This window comes from Pararge aegeria, chromosome 24 (assembly GCF_905163445.1).
Source record: "Pararge aegeria chromosome 24, ilParAegt1.1, whole genome shotgun sequence".
NCBI lineage: Eukaryota > Metazoa > Arthropoda > Insecta > Lepidoptera > Nymphalidae > Pararge > Pararge aegeria.
Genome location: NC_053203.1, coordinates 2,739,956 through 2,762,280, shown reverse-complemented (window position 1 = coordinate 2,762,280; position 22,325 = coordinate 2,739,956). Strand labels below are relative to the sequence as shown.

The window sequence follows — 22,325 nt, the reverse complement described above, 5'->3', positions numbered from 1 at the left end:
TAGAATCTGCCTTCCGAACCGGTGGTAGAATCACTACAAACAGACGAGACTTGACGTTTCAAAAGTGCTTATATTAGGCCTACTTGAAATAAATGAATTTTGAATTTTTTGAATTTTGCGGTAAGGTTGCAATTTACCTATTTTAGTCAGATACACTGTTATTTGTAGCTAATGCTTTCTGTTTTTCGGTTAATCATAAAGTTCAAACATATTATATCTGTTCACCCGTTACAAGGTTATCTACTTATTTTTAAGTTGGTTTAAGAATTTTGGTCTCAAATAATTTATTGCATGCCCAGCATAATACATTTTAGAATATAAATTATAACGATCTGTCGAAGTTTGAGTCGGTCATACAAAACCTTAAGAGCCTTAGACATTTAGGCGGAATGGTCATAAAATTACGGGCTTTACTACTGGATTTAAAAACACATTTGAATGAATGAATGTAGGTACATATATACTTATATTGCACACCACAAAGTACATAAAAAATTAAAAGTATAAGCAAAACAACGTATACAATTTGGCGGCCTTATCGCTTCATAACGATTTCTTCCGGGCGACCAATGGCGAATAAAACGAATACAGAAAATAGGTACACGGTGCATATATACATATACCCGTAAAAAAAAAATCATAACTTAAAATAAATATTTTATACACATTTTTGTTTTTATAACGCATATTTTTTTTTAGTAAGAATCGTCGGACCAATCTGATGGCCAACCTGATGAGAGATGGAGAACCATTGCCCATAAACCGAGCGACACTTCGCAGGGCATACAAGAACACGTCCTGCAACGTGCAACCCCGTGTCCATCAATCAGTGGCGTGCTGATCTGAAGAACGTGGTTGCCGGTGTAATTACAGGTACATGAGCCCAGTGACGTGCACAGAGGGTATAAAATAAATAAATAAATAATTAAATATACTACAACGATTCACACATCGCCACCTAGCCCCAAAGTAAACATAGCTTGTGTTATGGGTACTAAGATCACTTATGAATATTTTTATGATTTTTCTATAAATAAATAGCAATATACATATAAACACCCAGACACTGGAAAACATTCATGCTCAGCACACAAACATTTCCCAGTTGTGGGAATCGAACCCACGGCCTTGGACTCAGAAAGTAGGGTCACTGCAAACTGCGCCAATCGGCCGTCATTGCACAGGGTATGAAGATAATATAAAACGAAGAAAATCTCCAGTACGAGTTATAAATACCTAAGGGTAGGCATTGTAATAGTTTTAAAAAGGCTATCCTTAGTATTTATAACTCGCACTGGAGATTCCCTTCGTTTTATATCATCTGCATACCCTGTGAACGGCGGCGTGCATAGAGGGTATGCACAGGGTATGCAGATGATATAAAATGAAGGGAATCTCCAGTACGAGTTGTAAAAAACCAAAGGATAGGCATTGTAAGAGGTATAAAAAGCCTACCCATAAGTATTTATAACTCGTACTAGAGATTTTCTTCGTTTTATATCATCTGCATATCCTGTGAATACCCTCTATGCACGCCACTGGGCCCTCATATGCTTGTAATTACACCGGCAACCGCGCTCTTCAGATCGGAAAACTGCTGTAACAATGCTAATTAGCGGCAGAAATAAGCATGCGGTAGTACTTCCCCGGACGAGCTCTAACTATTATAGTTTTCGGATCGTGAAAAATACTAAAACGAAATAGCTTTCCCCCTTTATCTCTGACGTTTGTGTATCGAAAAAATTTATGACATAATAGAACATATACTAGGTCGAAAAGCTTGCCTCGAAGTTGTTACATCATGTCGGTCTTATTCTAGGCTTTATTTTACCGCATTGTGACCGCAGTCCGCATTTTAACCAACGGCCGAGTTGCGAAGAAAATAATTCATCATTGACATCATGCGTCTTGCCGGCTCTTCTCGGTGGAATCTGCCTTCCGAACCGGTGGTAGAGTCACTACAAACAGACTGATTTGACGTTGCAAAAGTGCTTATAAACTGGGCCTACTTGAAATAAATGAATTTTGAGTTTTGAAACAACCGGTGCGCAGTGGTTTCTGAGTCCCATGGGTTCGATTCCCATTGCTGGAAAATATTTATGTGATGAACATAAAAATATTTATGTGATGAACATAAATGTTGTGTTTTGGTGTTGTTATGTATATGTATAAGTATTGAAGTATAATATTTATAAAAATATTTATCTGTCATCTTAGTACCCATAACACAAGCTACGCTTAAATATTTAAAAGAAATGAAATAATAAGTCGTATTAAGCAGTAGTTCGCATTATAAATGATGAATTATAGTTTTTATAATAACTTAAATTACTTTTTAAATTTTTGTGTAGCCCTTTTTTTAATATAAGTTTAGTAATTCGTGGACAATGATGTGGGTCTTGTCTTTTTTGTTATTTTTGTGCGTGACTGTCTGTTGTCCCCAAAAAATAAAAAAAATAAAAAAAGTATAACCCAAATAAAACGTTCGCAGGTTTTGGGCTAATCTTTAGTGAATTTATGGGGTTAGACTAGCGGACCCCAGCGCTATCTGTCGGTGAATCTAAAGCATCCAGGGTGCCACCCTAACGCACACCAAAAAATTCATTCAAATCAGTCCAGCCGTTTAGGACGACTTCAGTGACATACACACGCACACAAGAAATATATATATATATATAAAGATTTTGATTGCATTGCGCCATTAGAGGATTTGATTCAAATCCTTCAATGGATCATCAGTGTAATATTTCTGACTAGCTATTACCCGCGACTTCGTCTGCGTTTGATTTTGTTTTTTGATGTGGCATTAAATTTAGTGGTAGTTAAAAAATTAAAGTATTCAGTATCGCTAAGCCTTAAATGAGGGGTTTGCTGCTGTCCGCTGAGGAGTTCTGTCCTCAATCTCCAACCAAATTCATCAGATCTACACAAAGTTTGGGCAAAATTAAACACATAAAATAACCTCTACAGTACAAAAATAATTTTTTAAATCGGTTATAATTTGTCGGAGTTATGGTGTAAAATCGTCAAACACTTTCATCCCCTCTCCCAAAGGAACCGAGCTTAATGTCGGGATAAAAAGTATCCTATATTACTTAAAATACTTCCAAGAATAAGTGTACAAAGTTTAATGAGGAACGGTCAAGTAGTTTTCGCGTGAAAGCGTAACAAACAAACTTACATTCACATTTATAATATTTTAAGTTATAAGTAAGTAAGTATGTTAAAGGTAAATTTTCTTGCCGCGCCGTGTTCAAAAAACTGAGGCGAAGGCACCGGCAACCACGCTCTTCACAGCCGGAACACAGCATTGCAACAATGCTTGAACTAACATACTTAAAATTAACGACAGAAATAAACATGGCAGTAGTACTTCCCCGGACGAGCTTTTGACCAGTCAAACAGGAAGTCATTTAATCAGTTATATATATTTGTTGTTTTGTTTATTTTTGAACTTTTTTATTTTATTTTTATTTTTTCTACAATTTTACTTACTTTTTTTTTACTTACTTGTTTACTTTAAACTGTTAAATATGTACTGTTTGTGTCAGTTTTAGTTTCATTTGTTGGCTTTACAATTTATATCATTTTTTTCTTATTTAATTTTTGTATTAAAATTAACTCGTAGTTTTAGTAATAACGCAACGGGCGACGCGGTTGTTTGCTCAGTCTGATACTGGAGCAGACTGAAAATCAGCGCTGAGTATTGCTAATGTACAGCATAAGGCTGTTTGTTGCCATTTTCCATATTGTTAATATTAATTGATAAACATTTAGTTAAAAATCTTGTATTAACAATAGTGTATGGCAATAAATTTTTATTATTATTATTTTATTATTAACATCTGCAGTTATATTAATTGTTCAATATATATCGCTCGAACGGTTCGCACTAGGCGATATTGCGGTCGAGTGGTGAGAACGCCTATGAGTATTTACGCGGTTCTTAAACTTTGATATTATTACATTACTGTACATCGATGTGAAATTGCGGTGTTCAGCTAGTCAGTAAATAAATAACTAACAAACTCTATTGCATTCAAATTCTAAAACTAACGCAAGAAAACTTTTATTGCGTCCAATATAAAAGATTTTTACGTCATTACTGGAGTCGCCATGATTAAACATTTGCCAGGACTGATAGGACATTTTCAGTGAGATTACATCGAAACACTATAAATTATGCTATTATGATATGCGTCGTTTTCTTATAATCAATCAATCAATCAATCAATTTTTATTTATTAATTATAAGTGGAAGGTCCTTAACTTCAGCCGTGGCTATTTACCCCACCGACCGCCGCCAAGCGATTTAGCGTTCCGGTACGATGTACGTTGCGCGATAACTAATTAGGGGTATGGCTTATAACTGCCCTAAGAGGTTAGGCGCCACCATCTTCGACTGCAACATCACTTAGAGGGAACTCGTAACTCTTATCGTAATGTAAAAAAGGTAATATAAAACTTTGATAGTTTTCGAATGTAAAAAAGTTTATTTCAACTGTTTTTTTTTATTGCTTTGTCTTTGGTGTACAATAAAGTGAATTTGATTTGCATTTTCATTTTTGGCATTGTACTTAAATATTTCCATCAAATATTTTTCAAAACATGCAAAAATGTATACTAATACATAAATAAATGATTCGTTAGTCTAGTGGTTAGCGTGTTCGACTACCGAATGCCAAGTGTGAGATTTTCTACCTACTAAGAATTATATGGTATCGAAGGAGCGCCATCTAGTGACATTATGGTTTCCCAGTATTGTTACGTATAAATCGTAGATAACTTTCACGCGATCGAATAAGTAAACGTAGGTAAAAAATCTGACACTTAGCACTCAGATCACGAGGACCAAATCCTACTTCGATTCCCAGTGCTGAACTGTTACTATATCTTATAAAAGAGCAATTCTTGTATATAAATATATTATTAGAATCTCGGAATCGGCTCAAACGATTTTCATGATATTTAGTATAAAAGGGGTTTCGGGGGCGATAAATCGATCTAGCTAGGATTAGCATTTATATTGGAATCTCGGAATCATTTATATCGGACATACGACATTTTTTTTAGTCTGTTAAGAAACTCTTTGTTACAGCCCCAAGTTTGTAAATGGGCGCTGTCAAATCTCCGTACCTCAAAGTTCACATTAAGCCCTTAGGCACGGCTACTGTGATAGTAACGCTAACTTAAAACCCACAGCCACATTTCAGAATAATGGTATGAGCGAGGTTGCCTGCGCTCAGCAGTGAAATATTAAAAGACTGAGGACGATTAAATTATAAATAATGTCACAATCCCAAACGGACTTATCCGGAATAACGTGGTTCAGGTATACAGCCTACTCCTAAGATACTAAACAGCGCAATTGTGTATTGAATAAATATGTTTTGGGTTGTTTGTTTACTAGACGACGTACAATGTTGTTTGGTCAGTCAATTCAATTATTCATTTACAAGATTCTAACGTGAGATTTACATAGTTGAGTCAATAATCAGTCAACCTATGCAATATATGCACAGTGGCGTGCACAGGGTCTTCGGCCAGAGTATGCATAAAGCAGATATATAGCCTAAAATAGAAATATTCCCCTCCAATACGTGCTATATAAAATAATTTGGGTATGCAGTGCTTTTATGTATGTATGAAATGCACGCCACTGTATATTATGCACTTATACTCATCAGTAGCCTATCGTAGCCCAATATTGGATTAAAGGTGTCTTCCAACGGGAGGTTTTGCCCATAATCACCACTCTGGTTTGTTTATAATCCCTTAGTCGCCTCGTACGACATCCGGGAAAAAAGGGATATTTGGATCCGTCGTCACCACACGACACAAAGTACTATTTCGCATCAAATCATAGATAGTATAAAAAGAAAAAAAAAAAAAAAAAAGGCCGTCAAAGGTACCACACACCGTTTTTCGGTACGCAATGAAATAGCAAACCAGTAATTTTTAACACGATTGAAATATAAATTTCTAGACTTATAGCTATATATGCTAGCCATTTTACGTAAGTACACGCTAACATAAATAAGCTGTTAAAAGACGCACGATATTTTTTTTTTTGTAAATACACATTTTTTTTAAGTATAATAATTAAAATTAACTTATTTCTTTAAACCTCACAACCATTTTCACCACACTTCTTCAATCTTTTGTGAAGATGTCTTTCGACCCGTATTACATTTTAGCGAGACTTAAGAGTTCATATTCCATAAATGTACTTTTCTGTTTGTTTTGGGCTTATTAACCGACTTACAAAAAGGTGGAGGACGTTCTCAATTATGTTCCATTTTTTTATTTTTTATGTTTGTCAGCTCTGAACTCTTGTCATTTATAAACCGATTCGATTTTTTGATTGAGACGCTATACTACGCGTGAATTCCCGTTTTCATCAGGTCAAGATCTGTTGAAGGGATGGGGAGAAATTGAGGAAACTCTTCAAATATCTATAGAGGAACGAGGCAGCAATCCCTACTTCCCTACTAATATTATAAATGTCAATGTAAGTTTGTTTGTTACGCTTCTCGCAAAAACTACTTGACCGATCCTCATGAAACTTTGTACACATATTCTTGAAAGTGTTAGAAGTAATATTTTATCCCGACATTAAGCTCGGTTCCTATTGGAGAGGGGATGAGTGTTTGACGATTTTACACCATAATTCCGACAAATTATAACCAATTTAAAAAAATATTTTTGTACTCCTCAGCGGACAGCAGCAAACCCCTCATTAAAGGCTTAGCGATACTACATACTTTAATTTTTTTTAGATCTCCAACTAAATTTAATGCCATATCATAAACAAAATCAAACGCAGACGAAGTCGCGGGCAACAGTTAGTTTTTTTATAAAATCATCCTTTGGGTTGTATTTTATGTGTTTTTGTATATAGCCCATGGTGCCTGATGCAAATAAATAAACGAATGCGGGAATTGCAGAAATCATCAAACAGGCATTCCTATAGGAAACCTCATTTATACAGGCTTAGGAAACCAAGAAAGAGCGAATGCATTTAATGTTATTCGACGTTAGTTAATAGTTCTAATACGATTAATTTCTATTACGTTAATACGAATAGAAAAACGCCATCATGGGAACTTTTCATGTACGGAATATGTCAACATTTGTTTTTTTTTTTTTAATTATTAAGACAAGAATTATCGCAACGAAATCCTGCTCTCAATTTTTTTTTTTTTTTATAAAATTCCGAATCAAATCTAATAAAAGGAAAACAGACAAGTTTTTTAGGAAAATAATATAATAATTATAGGATAACATAATAATAAAAAATCGGGCACGAAATTAATACTCAAAAAATAGGAGTTGTATGGGAATGGAGTAAGCGTGGTTAGGCCTTCGATTTCCCTTACTGGGACCGAGTTTCCTTCCCGGCATGCACCTCAAACTTATTGTAATGTACGTTTTAAGTAATTTAATATTACTGGAGTTTCCGCACTTGTATTTTATATAAAGCTGAAGAGTTTGTTTGTTCGTTTGGTTATTGGTTCGATTTGAAAATTCTTTTAGTGTTGGATAGCCCATTTATCGAGGAAGTCTATAAGCTATATCATCACGCTTATTGCAATAGGAGTATAGCACGAATGATGAAGAACGGGGTTTTTTTCTTTTTAGAGCTTCCGCTGCGTGCGCTACGTATACGTGTTCTAGAAAAAAGACCACGACAGAATATGCCTATGTTTTAAGGTTTAATTATACGAAGACGAAGTCGCGAGGGATCGCTAGTCATAAATAATAAATATAATATACTACGACGATACACATAACCATACAAGTTCCAACCCTAAGAGGGTTAAATAGAGCATAAAAGTTCGTAAAAAATCCTTCATTTATCAATTTATTTATTTAACGTTGATTTTAGGTTATCCATTAAAAAATAACCTAAAATCCATTAAAAAAAAGAAATACGTGTTTCACAAATTTTAACAATTCCAACTTGATGAAAGGCTTGATGCCTTTGGAGTTGGAATTGTTAAAATTTGGGAAATAGGGGATGAAAGTTTCTGATTTTTTAAGTAATTTCCCTTCATATTTTTCTTTTAGCAGCATGACTTTTTTTTAACTTCAATTACTAGTTACCTAAAGCCAGAAGTTTACAATTAATCTAATCCAATATATTTAGATGGCAGATTTAATTTAGTAGTGCTATCCTGATTTACAGGAAATACTAGACAGTGGTAAGGACTACTCATTTCAAATCCCGTGGGATTGTTTTCCTGGTATAAAGATTAACCCTGACTCTCTGCCTTTTTAACTAACTCTATGCCAAAAATCACATCGATCGTTTTCTTAGTTACGGCGTAAAATAAGAACAAACAAACAAACTTAAACTAACATAACTAGCTGATCGCCGCTACTTTCGTTCGCGTGAATTAAGGTTTTTATTCCCGCAGGAACTCTTATTCCCCGGGATAAAAGGTAGCCTAGGGTTCTTTTCCATGTCAAAGGCTACATGCATGCCCAATTTAATCCAAATCCTTTCAGCCGTTTTTGCGTGATTGAGTAACAAATATCCACACTTTCACATTTATAATATTAGCAATGAAAGGAACAAGTTTAGAACGGCAACACGTTTTACTTAACACTTGTTCCACATTAAGTTTTCCATAAGCTGGCCACCCCCTGCCATACCGTGAAATCTATAGCGAGTCCACATTGGCACTAGTTAGGTATGGACACGTTGATATTCACCTCATCAACGGGTTCCCCACTAAACTATACCTTGTGATCCTCACCCGCTATATTTGTAACTTTTTACCAATCTTATACCTTTACCTTCTACCTATGATTTACCTTACCAGGTTTACCGTACCGTACCTCAATACCTTTACCACAATACAAAACTCCTGTTAAAGGTTATGCGAGCCATCTTAGAGCTCACCATGCAGCGGCTCTCTCAGCCGGAATCCGTGACCGAATAAGGTTAGGATTGATTGATTGGTTGATTAGTAGAATATAATATGGGTAAACTCACCTGTCCATATCGTGAGGAGGCCAAATGCACGTTGCGGTTCTTCAAGGAGAAGTCCGGCCTCTTGCCCAGCCCATAAGTGCTCTTGTTCTGGGACATGAACTTCTTGGGTCTGTCCAACCGCTCCGTGGACCCGTCGGTGTCCTCATCGCGCTTCGATGTGGAAGGGATGCCCCTGTACGCGCCTCTTGTGCCCCTTTTTATAATAAACAATTTATTAGACAAAATTCCAGTTTTAGCCTAGTTTTTAATATTATTTTTCATAGTAATTGACGGACGGACTTCCCGATGGCACGTGGAAATCCATCGCCTACAAGCAAAAAACACCTCATACTGCCAGTGTGCCCATCAACCTAATCCGTAGGCGTTAAACCTCATATGCCTGTAATCACGCCGGCCACCACGTAGATCTCCACCGAGACCTTGATCTTCCCACCATAGCACAGCACTTTAAAAAATAATCAAAGTCCTACTTTGAGAAAGCAGTCAGACACCCCAACCCCCTAGTGGTCCAGGCATTCGTCGAGCTTAGGCGGCGACGTCCGAAGCATGTCCTTTAAGACCCTGACGATCAAATTATTACCGACAATGTGTCCCAACCACACACAATCACACAGCATATTGTACGACTACGAAAAATCTAGTAATTAAAGTTTTTAGGCATGTTTCTAAAATTGTATCATCAATAAGTTAGTAAGTAAATTGACTCATTGATTGAATCAGTGAATGATTTAAGGCAATGAGTGACTTGAGTTAACTCTTCTGTCAGTGAATGACTTAAGTCAGTGTGTGACACAGTCAGTATGTCTAAAACGGAGTTCAGCTACGGTAAGTTTAGCATCGCTAGTTTAGAAATAGCCTTTAATAACAGAACGTAATTCCTTACACACTAATAAACTTTTCAATTCTTTTAATTAATTTTTTATATTCCACTACAAGTTAGCCCTTGACTGCAATCTTACCAGGTGGTAAGATTGCAGTCAAGGGCTAGTATGCAGTCTAACGTTGACTTATAGGTAGCGGGCAATGGCGTGCATAGATGGTATGCACAAGGTATGCAGATGATATAAAATGAAGAAAATCTCCAGTACGAGTTATAAATACTTAAGTGTAGGCTTTTTATAATTCTTAAAACGCCTATTCATAAGTTTTTTATGTACTGGAGATTTTCTTCATTTTATATCATCTGCATACCCTGTGCCTACAGTCTATGCACGCCACTGGCTAGCGGGCTAACCTGTTAGGGAGTATGGTAGCCATACCCCTAAATCAAAAAAGTTTAGTACATTAACACAAATAATTACCTGATAGTCTTCTCCGGACTCTTGTCCTGCTTCCGTGCAATAAGATTGTCTTTCCGTTTGCTACGTAACGACACGTTGGACGCCATACTGTCCATATTGCTCCATCAAGACCCAATATATCACAAACCACACCGCTCGACATCCATTACGATATAAATAATCTCAAACAATAAGTTATGTACCTACTAGCCAACTTTTAACTAACCGACACCATCAAGTTTGAAATATTTTCAATTCCATTGTAATTTTCACAATATATCACCAATAACGAACAATATTTCTTTTAAATAAAAATTAGTGGACTAAAAGCTATTTATAGATTAAATATTTAAAATAAATAAATAACTAGTTTACGTCTTTTTATTCTCTCTCGCAATGTTGGCATCCTTTTCTTTTATTTTATATCTTTCGCTATTACCCTAAGTTCGAACCGAAAAGAATATATATTTAATCTAAAATATAAACAGTCTTGATAATAATTTTGGAAAGTTATTGCAGGATTTGTTCAGTTCCTTGTTGTTATCTGAAACAAAAAAAAACGATTCAATCGATGTGTTGTAATTTCGCCATTAAAAAGCCTATTCAAATAGATCTATACTAACAAATACATATACATACTACGACAATACACACATCGCCATCTAGCCCCAAAGTAAGCGTAGAAACTCAAGAGTTATGGGTACTAAGATGACTGATGAATATTTTTATCAATAATATACGTAAATACTTATAATATACAGATAAACACCCAGACACTGAAAACAATTCATGTTCATCACATAAACATTTTCCAGTTGTGGGCATCGAACCCAAAACCTCGGACGTCGTTGAGCCAATAGGCCGTTAATTTGTTTGCACAATGAAGTGATTGTGAAAAGACAGCGTTATTAGACCCTCACCTATTTGGCATAAAGAAAGATATGAACAAAGTCAGTCGCTGGTTAAACCGGTACATTAGTTCATCATGTATCTATAAAAGTACACTGCTGGACTAAAAGTCTCTTCCACGGGAGGTCCATAAACACGCTGGGCATACTTGCTGGTGATAGCAGCGGATGGTAGTAGTAGTATAGAGGGCGCTAGGGTCCGTTCACCAGCTAATTTCCCTTCGCCATGTACAAGACCCGCGGTAAGAGAAGTGACGCAAGTCTGTCCGACCATGACCTGACCAGACATGACCTGCAGTGGATGTCCATCGGTTGATATGATTCGTCAAACTGCAACTTAAGCTTCGAGTGTTTTAAAAGAAATTTCAAGGTATGCGCACCGAAAGAAAATAATGTCTACACATTATTTCATTTATAAATAAGACGAGAAACCGGTAGTGATAACTTTCTAGTGGTGGCGCATGCCAGCCCTACCAGGGCTACATAACCCGCGACGACATTTTAATATGTCAGGCGGGAAGCTTCTGCCGTGGCCCGTGACCACCCTACTGACAAAAATGTGCTGCCAAGCGATTAAGTGTCCCAGTACAACTGGGTTTAATATAGCTATACCCTTAACAGTTTAGCCGGCTACTAGATTCCATCATCACTTAACAATGAGATTGCACTCAAGGGTTAACTTGTAGTTCAAAAAATAATTTTATATAAAACCTTCATGCCCTATTTCTGTGAGATGAGATGATGACATCTTAGCCTCATACTGTAGGGCTAGCACGCTATGATTATATCACCCACTATTATTTTTGCTATAGCGATGATGCATAGACATAATTTTCTCGTGGTGCGCATGCTAGATCTACTTGTCTAAGCCACCCACAATTTAGCCACTAACTTAGCCTAGCACACAACATTACGTGAATTGGTAATGAAATGGTGTTATGTCATAGTTTACCATCGCAGTTTATTATTCTTTAGTAGGTAGTTTTATTTTGAAGATGCAATTTATTCGGGGACAATGTCGCTTTGTGGGTCATTTTCTTTTTAGCACCATTCGATGCATTCAATGGTATTATTCAAGATTTAATTCATCAGCATCCCTATAGCCGAGTCCAGATATATATCATTTGTACGGTCCGATTTTGTACGATGGTAGTTTCGGCCGTGGGTAGTTACCATTCTACCGATAAAGACGTGCCACAAACTTTACACAACACTCTTTATAGAAATAATTGGTTAGCGAAAAATCATCGTGTATAGCAACAGAGTAACACTTCGCAGGGCATGCAAGGAACACATCATTCAAAATGCCGCCTTGTGCCCATCGACCTAAGGCTTATTTTTTAAGCCTTACATGCCTTTAATAGCGCCGCCTCGTAAAAACTGATTACGGGATATGGGTTTGATATAACAGCCATAGGGGTATGGTTTGGGGAATGTAGCTAGGGGCTAATGAATGCCTGAATCTTAGAGAAATGTGTCCAGCAATGAGCATCTACCAGAGTGGAGTAAACACTATAACGCCGGAGCCAAATGGACCTTATTGTCATGCAATAAGCGGCGATAGCCTTAGGACTCGAAGAAAATTTTGAAACTATCTAAGTTATGTGCATTTTAAGAAATTAAAATATATCGATTGCTATGAAGGTGAAGTAAACCTGCTTGCCTGGACTTCGCCATAATGTTCTCAAAGGCCTTTGGAGTCCGCCAATTCGCACTTGGCCAGCAGCGTGGGGATTACGGCTAAACCATTCTAGTTATGAGAAGAGACCCATCCCGGCCGGTAACGGATTACTATGATGAATGCAGGCAAATTTAAGATTCAAAATCAAGGTCCATTAAGTCTATATTACCATAACATTATTTTAATATAGTTTGAATACATGCGTGCAAAACAACTCTAATCATATGCTAAATAAAATAGTTTATAAAAGTTGTATACTAATACTAAGCAAAAGTATGAAGCAATTATAAAAGTATTATGTAAAATTGAATTATGTAAAACATCAAGGCAGAGACAATAGAAAATTAGAAAACCACAAACAATTGTGGTCACACTGCACTGAACGCAAGATTTCAACAGATATGACATTAATTTTGCAGTAGAGCCTGCAACTGTGCAGAATTTAGCACACAATTTGGCCTGTTATAAAGCCTAGAACACTGACGCGAAGTCCTCTTCCTACAAAAATGAAATCATCATCATCATAGTCATTACCGTCCCACTACAGGGCATAGGTCTCTTCCCAGAAAGAAAAGGGTTTAGGCTGTACTCAACCATACTGGCTCAGTGCGGATTGGTGGACTTCACATGCCTTTGCAAACTTAATGCAGAGCTCTTCGGCATGCAGGTTTCCTCATTTTTCCATACATAAATCAAACAGTTCCTTTGAAATCAGGCCAGTCTTCCAGAGCTACAAGGTAGTTCCTGGTGAGGCCTTTACCTATCAGCTATACTTGTTTACTTGTCAAATTAGTTTAGGCTAGCCTGGACAGACAAGATATTTACATATGTGAATTTGGGCTCCTGGAGTTAGGTACCAAGTAGTTTTTAGGATAATCTTCCAGTTGTGGATAGCATATACCCAGAAGATCAATTTGTTAAAAAAACATGAACACGGAGCTTATTATAAATTATAGAAATAGGAATTGCAGCAGATTACAGAAATAGGAACTGCACAAGCCCAATAGTATTGCAGCTATCTCCTAACTTCGGTATTAAAATTAGATAACACTTTTCTAAAGCCAAACCCATGTCAAAAATAGACGTAACATGCTGCAGCGTACATAATCTAGGAACATAATCATTTCAATCAAAACCGCTCACCATAACATGATAATCAATCAAATCAATGTCAACTATGTTTATCTATGCATACACATTATAGCAGGAATTGTAAACCTTTTAACATATAGCTGACATTTTGTTTTTTGAGACAATGTGTAGAAGCCATGAAAAAAAACCTACCTTTAAGCTACATTACATTATATAAGAGGCATTGAATTTTAAAACTTTCACTGCAAGGCATGTATCCACAGATGTACATATCATATGATGGTCACAAAAGTTACACATTATTAAGATGGTTTTCAGTTTGGAAAATGATCCAGCGGAGAAAGAAGGTGCAGGCAATGACAATATAAGTGTTAGTGCTACATTCAGCCTTTTATATACCAAATATAAGTCACAACACAATCAGTATCAATTGAACATAATACTTTAGAGCAGGGAGTGGAAACCACCAGTGAACAGAAGTTGTTCACAAAATATTATGTTAGCAAATTAGATGTTATTGTAAATACAATATTAGACAAAAGGCATAAGCTGTATTAAATTATGCTTTTTTAAATAGTTATTTTATCACGACTCAAGACTGCTTGCATAAAATGTATTCTGGATCTATCAGCAGCATATTATGTGCCATTGGTTCACCATCCCTGCACTGTGTAGTACACAGTTTTAGTTTATTTTGGTCTACATCTAGATGTTATGCAGATCAATTATGTGATAAAAGACTTGCGGCAGCTGTGTTTTATATCTATGATTCATGGGTGTGATGTAATTTAAAAAGTTTGTTAAACTAAAGCATCTTAATAATGTAAGCAAAGATAAGGCTTATCTACCAAGTATGTCCATGGATGAGTAGCAAGGGATGTAAGTGAAAACCATCAATAGAACTATTTCATTACTAAAAAGTTGGGTAATTAGTTTGTCCGCACAGTCTCTTTCTTTGTTATTGTATATATGGAACTCAATCTAATGAAAATATGCCAGAAAGCCTTGTCAAAGAATTACATAAGTTAGCAAAATTCATAAGAATCCATATAAGTCACCATCATAGCCCAAAGACTAAGCATGTTCAATTGGCAGTAGGCACATATTGGTTGTCACAGAAGCAATGGCGATGGCGTTAGATTTATTGAAATGGAGAATGACAGGAAAAACAGTTGACAACAAGCTCTGGACAAGTGATGTTCAGAAAATGGCTAGAACCACCAAGTGAAGAAAAAGGCTGGGGCCAGTGTGTGGAGAAGCATGCTCTGAAACACCTATTTCTAGCATTGTACCATTGTTGGCTAATGATGATAGAACTGGGACAACTCTATTATCATCAGCACCTAGATATTTATAGATTACAGAGGATAGTTTAAGTGTGACAAATGCCGGTAAGATAGTTTTAGACACTGCTGTCCACTAATGCATAAAGCATAGCATCTATCTATGACACAGATTATGGTATGCACGAAAACTCCCAGCCAAAGAAATGCAGCTGTTCCAGGTTGTAAGTTGAGACTGTGTAAATGTATATGTAAATAGGAGGTGCACTATCTGAGAATTAAAACTGTATTGCTATTTGTACAGTATACTTGTTATATGTGTTTATAAACTATTGTAGCTAAAGTTACGTGTAGAGTACACTGGTGGCAACCAGTATTTCTTGGGCACTTAATCAATGTTGGCAACCTCAATAGATTGGTTATACAGTAGTCAACAAGAGACTGGGATTTCAATACTCATCCCAAAGTAGAAATTAATAGAATTTCATCATTGTATAGCAGTTTTTGCGTTGTAGTTGCACAAAACTGCTGTACCCCAGAAACTTGCATAAGAGGAGTAAACTTTGGCATAAAAGTACAATACATTGACAACAGTCAATTTTTTGCTATGAAATGAAATGATACAGGGGCTGTTAAAAGACGTGCATAGGCACTACTTAGTTACTACTAGGATATGGTAAAAATTGCAATCCGTGGCTCTAATCATTATAAGTGTTTTATGATTCGGACGATAAAATATAATTTATAAGATACCATTACAGTTTTTACTCTGTAACTAAATTAGTGTAACTAAGATGACATTAATATCTAGATTTTCAGTAATGAGAGTTAAATGAGCTCTAGGAGACATGCACAAGTACTCAATATAAAGAAGTAAAGTTATATGGCTATAGGTGATTGACATTTAACAATGAAAACGATTGATTCATAAAGCAAATCCTGTAGCTACTACAATTTACCAGTGTAACTTTGTATACACTGAATCAGATGGAAAATAATACCCAAAACACATGTTGCATAGATTATCGGAACCGATTGTACGGTGGTGCACTTCGCACGTTCTCCAGATGCGAGATTGCTCGAGAGGTCAGCACTCTACTTTCGTCACGTACGTAATAGCAAAACAGTGCATACGACACACAGTTAACTAGAATTATGTGCCGGCAAATGAGATATGCAAACCGAAAAAACACGACGTCCAACGTTGTACGGCCATCGCCTTCGTCACACGGTTTTTTTATAAGTTTCACTCACTTTCTTTAGTATTTCACTCACACGGGGTCTAGAAACTGCGTGCATTGCCTTTTATTACTATAAGAATGGCGCATAGCTGAATCAAGCTGAATAAATAGAGTAAAAATTGCATTGACAGTACGTCAATCGGACAATATATGCATTTTCAGGTCAGGGCGTATGTTTTCTACCTTTGAATCCGCATCGTAGAACGCGTGTACCATTTTATGGACTCACAAACGTAACATCAACTAGATTGTATTCGATTCTTTTATTACTTACAAATAAAAATCTGGAATCACACCATTGTTTTTTCTTCTGCACAATCAGTGAATTAATGTTGCCAGAAATAAAAATGAGGTGCAAAAAAAATTGGGTCATCGATTACTTTGAGTCAGACGTAGAATTGTTAAGAACTTTCACTTTTAATTCTCCTTATTATTAATTATTGAGTGTTAAAAAGTTTTACGTAAAGAATAATTAATGAAAAATATTGTTTTAATTTTCATTTTAAAGTTCTGTAATGAGCCAAAAGCCTTTAAATGGGTCATGTATGTTCGCTCAACTTGATAAGTTTCGTACCTAGATTCTGAATATCAGTCAGAATGCTTGTCCGAGTTCGAGTAGATTACTGTCCTCATGTCAGTGTCACAGTCATTTAATTCAGAGAGAAACTATAGAGAAACTTAACTTTGAACCTCCCGACACACCGAAGCATTGGTGGCGCCTACGTGCGCAACTTGTAGGCAAAAATAACAAAGAAACAACGAAATGCTGTGTTTAATTTTAAGTTTTTCTTTATAGGTATGAGCTTCAATATCGGCCTTAGATACAGGACCAAGCGAAGGCACATAGCCGTTTATTAGCCGGTCTTGTTTTGTTATATATTTATATATATATATATAATTTGACATTTAATAGAGCAGGGTAACCCCGAAGCACAGAATACTAATAATTCACGCATGAACAATTTTTACACTGCTCATACGCAGCATGCTATATTCTATGCCTATCATATTGATTGCCTTTTAAGTTTTATTAATTCTAATGTTAATAAAAAGTATGTATAAGACGTATTTTTTTTAAATAGTGCAGTCAACAGTGTTTGTGCTTGTGTATTATTAAGTTTTGATTGTATGCAGGCAGATTATATCTCGTCCTCATCATAAAATTAAAAGCAATCGCCCTATAAAATAAAATATTTAGCAACTTCAAAATAAATAATATCTTTTAACAGGGTCAATGGCTTGAGGTTTTCGAACGAAAATTGTGATGTCGATTCGAATTTTGATATGTTTTATCTGTGACTGATTGAGTTGTGTTGTGTACATGGCACATTTTAATTTGTTTAATTTTCAAGAAATATGATGTGGGAAAACTAATTAGAATTACTAATATCAAAACATGGCTTTCGTCAGCGCTGTTACCGGTGATGATTCCACGAAGAAATTTATGGATGTTCTACAAAATGATTTTAGGACTTTAAGCTTGGAAACCAAAAAGAAATATCCTCAGATCAGAGAAGTATTGTTTTTTGATTAAATATATCTTCTAAAATAATTGGTAACTTTAGCAATGCATGCGCACTTCTATAAAGTGATGTTATAAATGCGAAACTTTGTTTCACTTTCTATCTGTTTATTGAGCTGAGCCAATTTTGATGAAATTCACCCGACACTTTTTACTGCGGGATAATATTTTAAACAAGAATTAATTAGACAAAGTTTAAAAAAACTACTAAATAGCTATTGTACTAGCTTTTGTGTTCTAAGGATAAATTTTAAAAATAATGAAAGCACTAGTTAGAACATATGTCATTTTACATTAGCTTCTAGAGATTTGTGTGCACAAGAATTAGCAACATTTATTTCCTGGAATTCATAAAGGCTGAGGCTACAAAACGCCTATAGAAGAAGAAAATTTATGTATGGGCATGTATATGGAGAGATATACTTGCCTATAAATTAACACAGTTACTGTGTGTTGGCACATTGACCTATGACAAAAACATACCTGGTACCTTGAGGCCTAAATTTCCAAATACAGTTAATAAATTAGAGTGTTACAAGTACAGCTACAGTAGTCTTAAAAGGATATTAGTGCCCATTAAATGGTATGTGTTCAGAGATTTCTCTGAACTAAATTGTTAGGTCAGAATTGGCACCACTATAGCACTAGGGTTATTTAACATGATTAATGCCAAGTTTATCTGCTACTATACAATGTGGAAATGTTTAGTAATAGAATGTTGGAATAGTTATGACAGAAGATTGGTGCAGTGGGCAGCGTCATTGGAAAATCGTATAATGAACATGTATATTACATTAATAAAAATATTCATCAGCTATCTTAATACCCATAACACAAGCAATGCTTACCTTGGGGCAAGATGGTGATATGTGTATTATTGTAGTATATTTGTATATGTGTAAAGGAATATAGTGAGTCAATATTACTATGGTGCCCATTACGAGTTGTAGAAAACAAGCACAGTCAAGACAGCCTACTGCAGGCATCATGTATTGCGTGCCTCTCAGCAAGTTCTCTCAGCCTCTCTGTTTCCATCTTCTCCAATATTAAAACAAGTTTGGTTTTCGTTTCCAGGCATGTGATGAGGCAATAGAGAAGTTGACATTAGCTGCAAATAATCCACAAGCCTCTTTATATGGAGTGGTGAATCAGATTTTATATCCTTTAGTGCAAGGATGTGAATCAAAGGATGTTAAAATAATACAGGTAATTGTGAAATAACTACCTATTGGTACTATATCGTTATAAATCTTATCAGTTTAGATTTCTATACATATCCAATGTAGCTAAGGTATTAGCCAACAGATGATTGTAGTGCGTGAAAACTAGTGTGTTGTGAATGGCAAAATTCACAATTTTTCTTACTTGTCTTATCCTGATGCTCTTGATTATTTTATTACTGTTATTTATTTTTAAGTATGTTTTAAAAATATTAAATATAAATAAAGACATACATGCATGAAATAAAATTTCCTTTTATTTGTATATATTTATTAAAACACACTTACCAAGTTGTATGAAAATAATAATCATTAATCGTTAACGATTATTTACTACCTTATTGGGAGCTGTCAAAATTGTTAGCCTACATTTGACAAAGCATAAAACAGGGAGGAAGAAGGTTAAATTGTTCAAGGCATCTCTCTGTTCTGGTTCAGTATTTCTACCGTCACCATGTTTCAAAAGTGCCAATAAGAAGGCTTCCTTGAAATAAATGAATATTGCATTTTAGCATGAATTTATTACATACTAGCTGACCATATTTAGGGGGATGAAAAATAGTTATTCTCTGATTCTCAGACATACTGGTGCACCCAAGATTTCATGAGAATTGGTCAAGCTGTTTCGGAGGAGTTTAACTACAAACACTGTGACACTAGAATTTTATATATAAGACGAGAAATTTATATCTTTAATCGAGCAATTCTTGTATATATATAATTGTAATCTCGGAATCGGCTCCAACGATTTTAATGAAATTCAAAATACAGGGGGTTTTGGGGGCGATAAATCGATCTAGCTAGGATTCATTTATATTGGAATTTCGGGCGAAAACTAAAATAAATAAATAAATAAATATACTACGACAATACACACATCGCCATCTAGCCCCAAAGTAAGCGTAGCTTGTGTTATGGGTACTGAGATAGCTGATGAATATTTTTTTATGAATATAATACACATAAATACTTATAATATACAGATAAACACCCAGACACTGAAAAACATTCATGTTCATCACACAAACACTCTCCAGTTGTGGGAATCGAACCCACGGCCTTGGATTCAGAAAGCAGGGTCGCTGCCCACTGCGCCACTCGGCCGTCTAAACTGCAATAAAATATCCTTTTTGAGAGATTCTAATGCGTGCGATGCGTAAACGGTAAACGTTACGCCAAACGACGGAAGTATGTAGTAAGTATATCGGATTATTGTTTTTTTAAAGTCGTCTCATTCGCGGACGAAGTGGCGCGGGTCTGCTAGTATTAGATAATGACAGATATTATGTCCTTAAAATAAGAATTGCTGCTTTCAGTGTTGATAGTAAGCCGTCTATACTAGATAACGTTGAAGCAAAAGATTAAGTTTCAAGCACAATTGAATTATTTCTATTACATGTTTATCTTTCAGTTCTGCCTCGGTACAGTTCGAAGGCTAATCGCCCAGCAGGGTATTGATGCAAAAGGAGCAAGGCATGTAGTCGACTGCCTCTACAACCTCGGCCAAGCCAACATGCTCGAGTTGAAGTTGCTACAAACTGCCGCTCTGTTGATGACCACATCAGATTTGGTGCACGGTGACACTCTTGCAAGGGTAAGAATGATTTAATATTTTTTAAATATATCTCAAGATCCACCTATCCGCACTGGGACAGCGTGGTGGACTACAGCTTTGACCCCTTCTTTTAAAAAAGCTACTTTGTTTATTGATAACCCCAAATGTAAATTGAGGCATCATATGAAAAAGTTTTCTGTTCATAAAGTGCTTTCAAAACTCGCCCCATATATAGACAAATCAAGAATTCACACTCATCAGTTGATCTTTTCCAATATCTGAATATCTCTATTTTACAGTCATTATCCCCAATCCGCACTGGGCCAGCGTGGTGGACTACAGCCTAAACCCTTCTCAATGTAGGTTGAGACCCGTGCCCTGTAGTGGGCCGGGAATGGGTTCATATGATGATGATGATGATGACAGTCATTATTGACGGCCTACTGGGGCAGTGGGCAGCGACCCTTCTAAGTCCAAGGCCGTGGGTTCGATTCCCACAACTGGAAAATGTTTGTGTGATGAACATATGTATTTTCCAGTGTCTGGGTGTTTATCTGTATATTATAAGTATTTATGTATATTATTCATAAAACGATTAATCAGTCATCTTAGTACCCATAACACAAGCTACGCTTACTTTGGGGCTAGATGGCGATATGTGTATTGACGTAGTATATGTATTTATTTATTTTATTTATTCTTTTATGAAAGAAATCAAATGGTGTGCTAAGAATTAGAAGCAACCATTGCCATTGAGTAACTCATCCATTGTATAATTAATTAATTCCCTGTAATAAATGTCGAAGTCAAAGTCAAAGTCAAAGTCAAAAATATCTTTATTCAAGTAGGCCCACAGGTGGCACTTTTGATGCGTCCATAAGAACCACACGGTAGTGAGATGATGGCGATAACCACATTCGTAAACTTAAAACTAAAGCTACGAGGGTTCCAAACGCGTCCTGGTCTAAGAAGAAGCCCACAACAAACTTAGCCGGGTGTTTTTTTTTTTTTTTGTTATCACCATCTCACAATGTCATTTTAAATTATTAGAAGAGCAACCTGGTTAGAGCAATAATTTACACCCAAGCTTTTTTATCGTTTACGTAGTCCTTTATACTATAATAGGACTTTTCTATAAGCTTACGTTTAATACAAACTTTGAACTTTTTAAGAGACATCTCCAAGATGACAATTGGTAGTTTATTGTAGAATTGTATGCAATTTCCTTTAAACGAATTATGAATTTTATGTAACCTAGTATATTGCACTGTAAGTTTATTCTTACTTCTAATGTTTAAATTATTGCAGTCACATTTTTTCTTAAATTTAGAAATGTTTTTATGAACATGAATGATGTATTGTTAATTACTAAAACTACCTAAGGAATCATATAAAAACATGTAGCCAGTAATTTCGGCAAATGATAATATTACCGGTCATGTACAGGGCACGGGTCTCCTCCCACAATGACCACCAACCACGCAGGCCCAGTGCGGACCCAGAGGAAAATTCTCAGATTCTCAGTAGCCGAAGTTCTTTACA

General features: G+C 35.9%; 2 protein-coding genes across 6 annotated transcripts in view; one reads left to right on the top strand and one right to left on the bottom strand.

Annotated features, from left to right (window-relative positions):
* The window catches only part of LOC120634507, a 68,450-nt gene extending 57,865 nt beyond the window's left edge, over nt 1-10,585 (bottom strand). For all 5 annotated transcript variants that reach the window (XM_039905175.1, XM_039905176.1, XM_039905178.1 and 2 more), the window contains exons 1-2: nt 10,303-10,585; nt 9,002-9,194 (exon numbers count right to left, since the gene is read on the bottom strand). In XM_039905175.1, the coding sequence (XP_039761109.1) occupies nt 9,002-9,194; nt 10,303-10,397 (288 nt within the window). In that variant the 5' untranslated portion in view covers nt 10,398-10,585. The remainder of the gene's footprint in view (nt 1-9,001; nt 9,195-10,302) is intronic.
* Nucleotides 10,586-17,809: 7,224 nt separating this feature from the next.
* Nucleotides 17,810-22,325, top strand: part of LOC120634477 (protein MON2 homolog) — a 57,373-nt gene continuing 52,857 nt past the window's right edge. Inside the window, exons 1-3 of the mRNA XM_039905094.1 lie at nt 17,810-18,002; nt 19,083-19,214; nt 20,640-20,822. Of these exons, the coding sequence (XP_039761028.1) occupies nt 17,883-18,002; nt 19,083-19,214; nt 20,640-20,822 (435 nt within the window). The 5' untranslated portion in view covers nt 17,810-17,882. The remainder of the gene's footprint in view (nt 18,003-19,082; nt 19,215-20,639; nt 20,823-22,325) is intronic.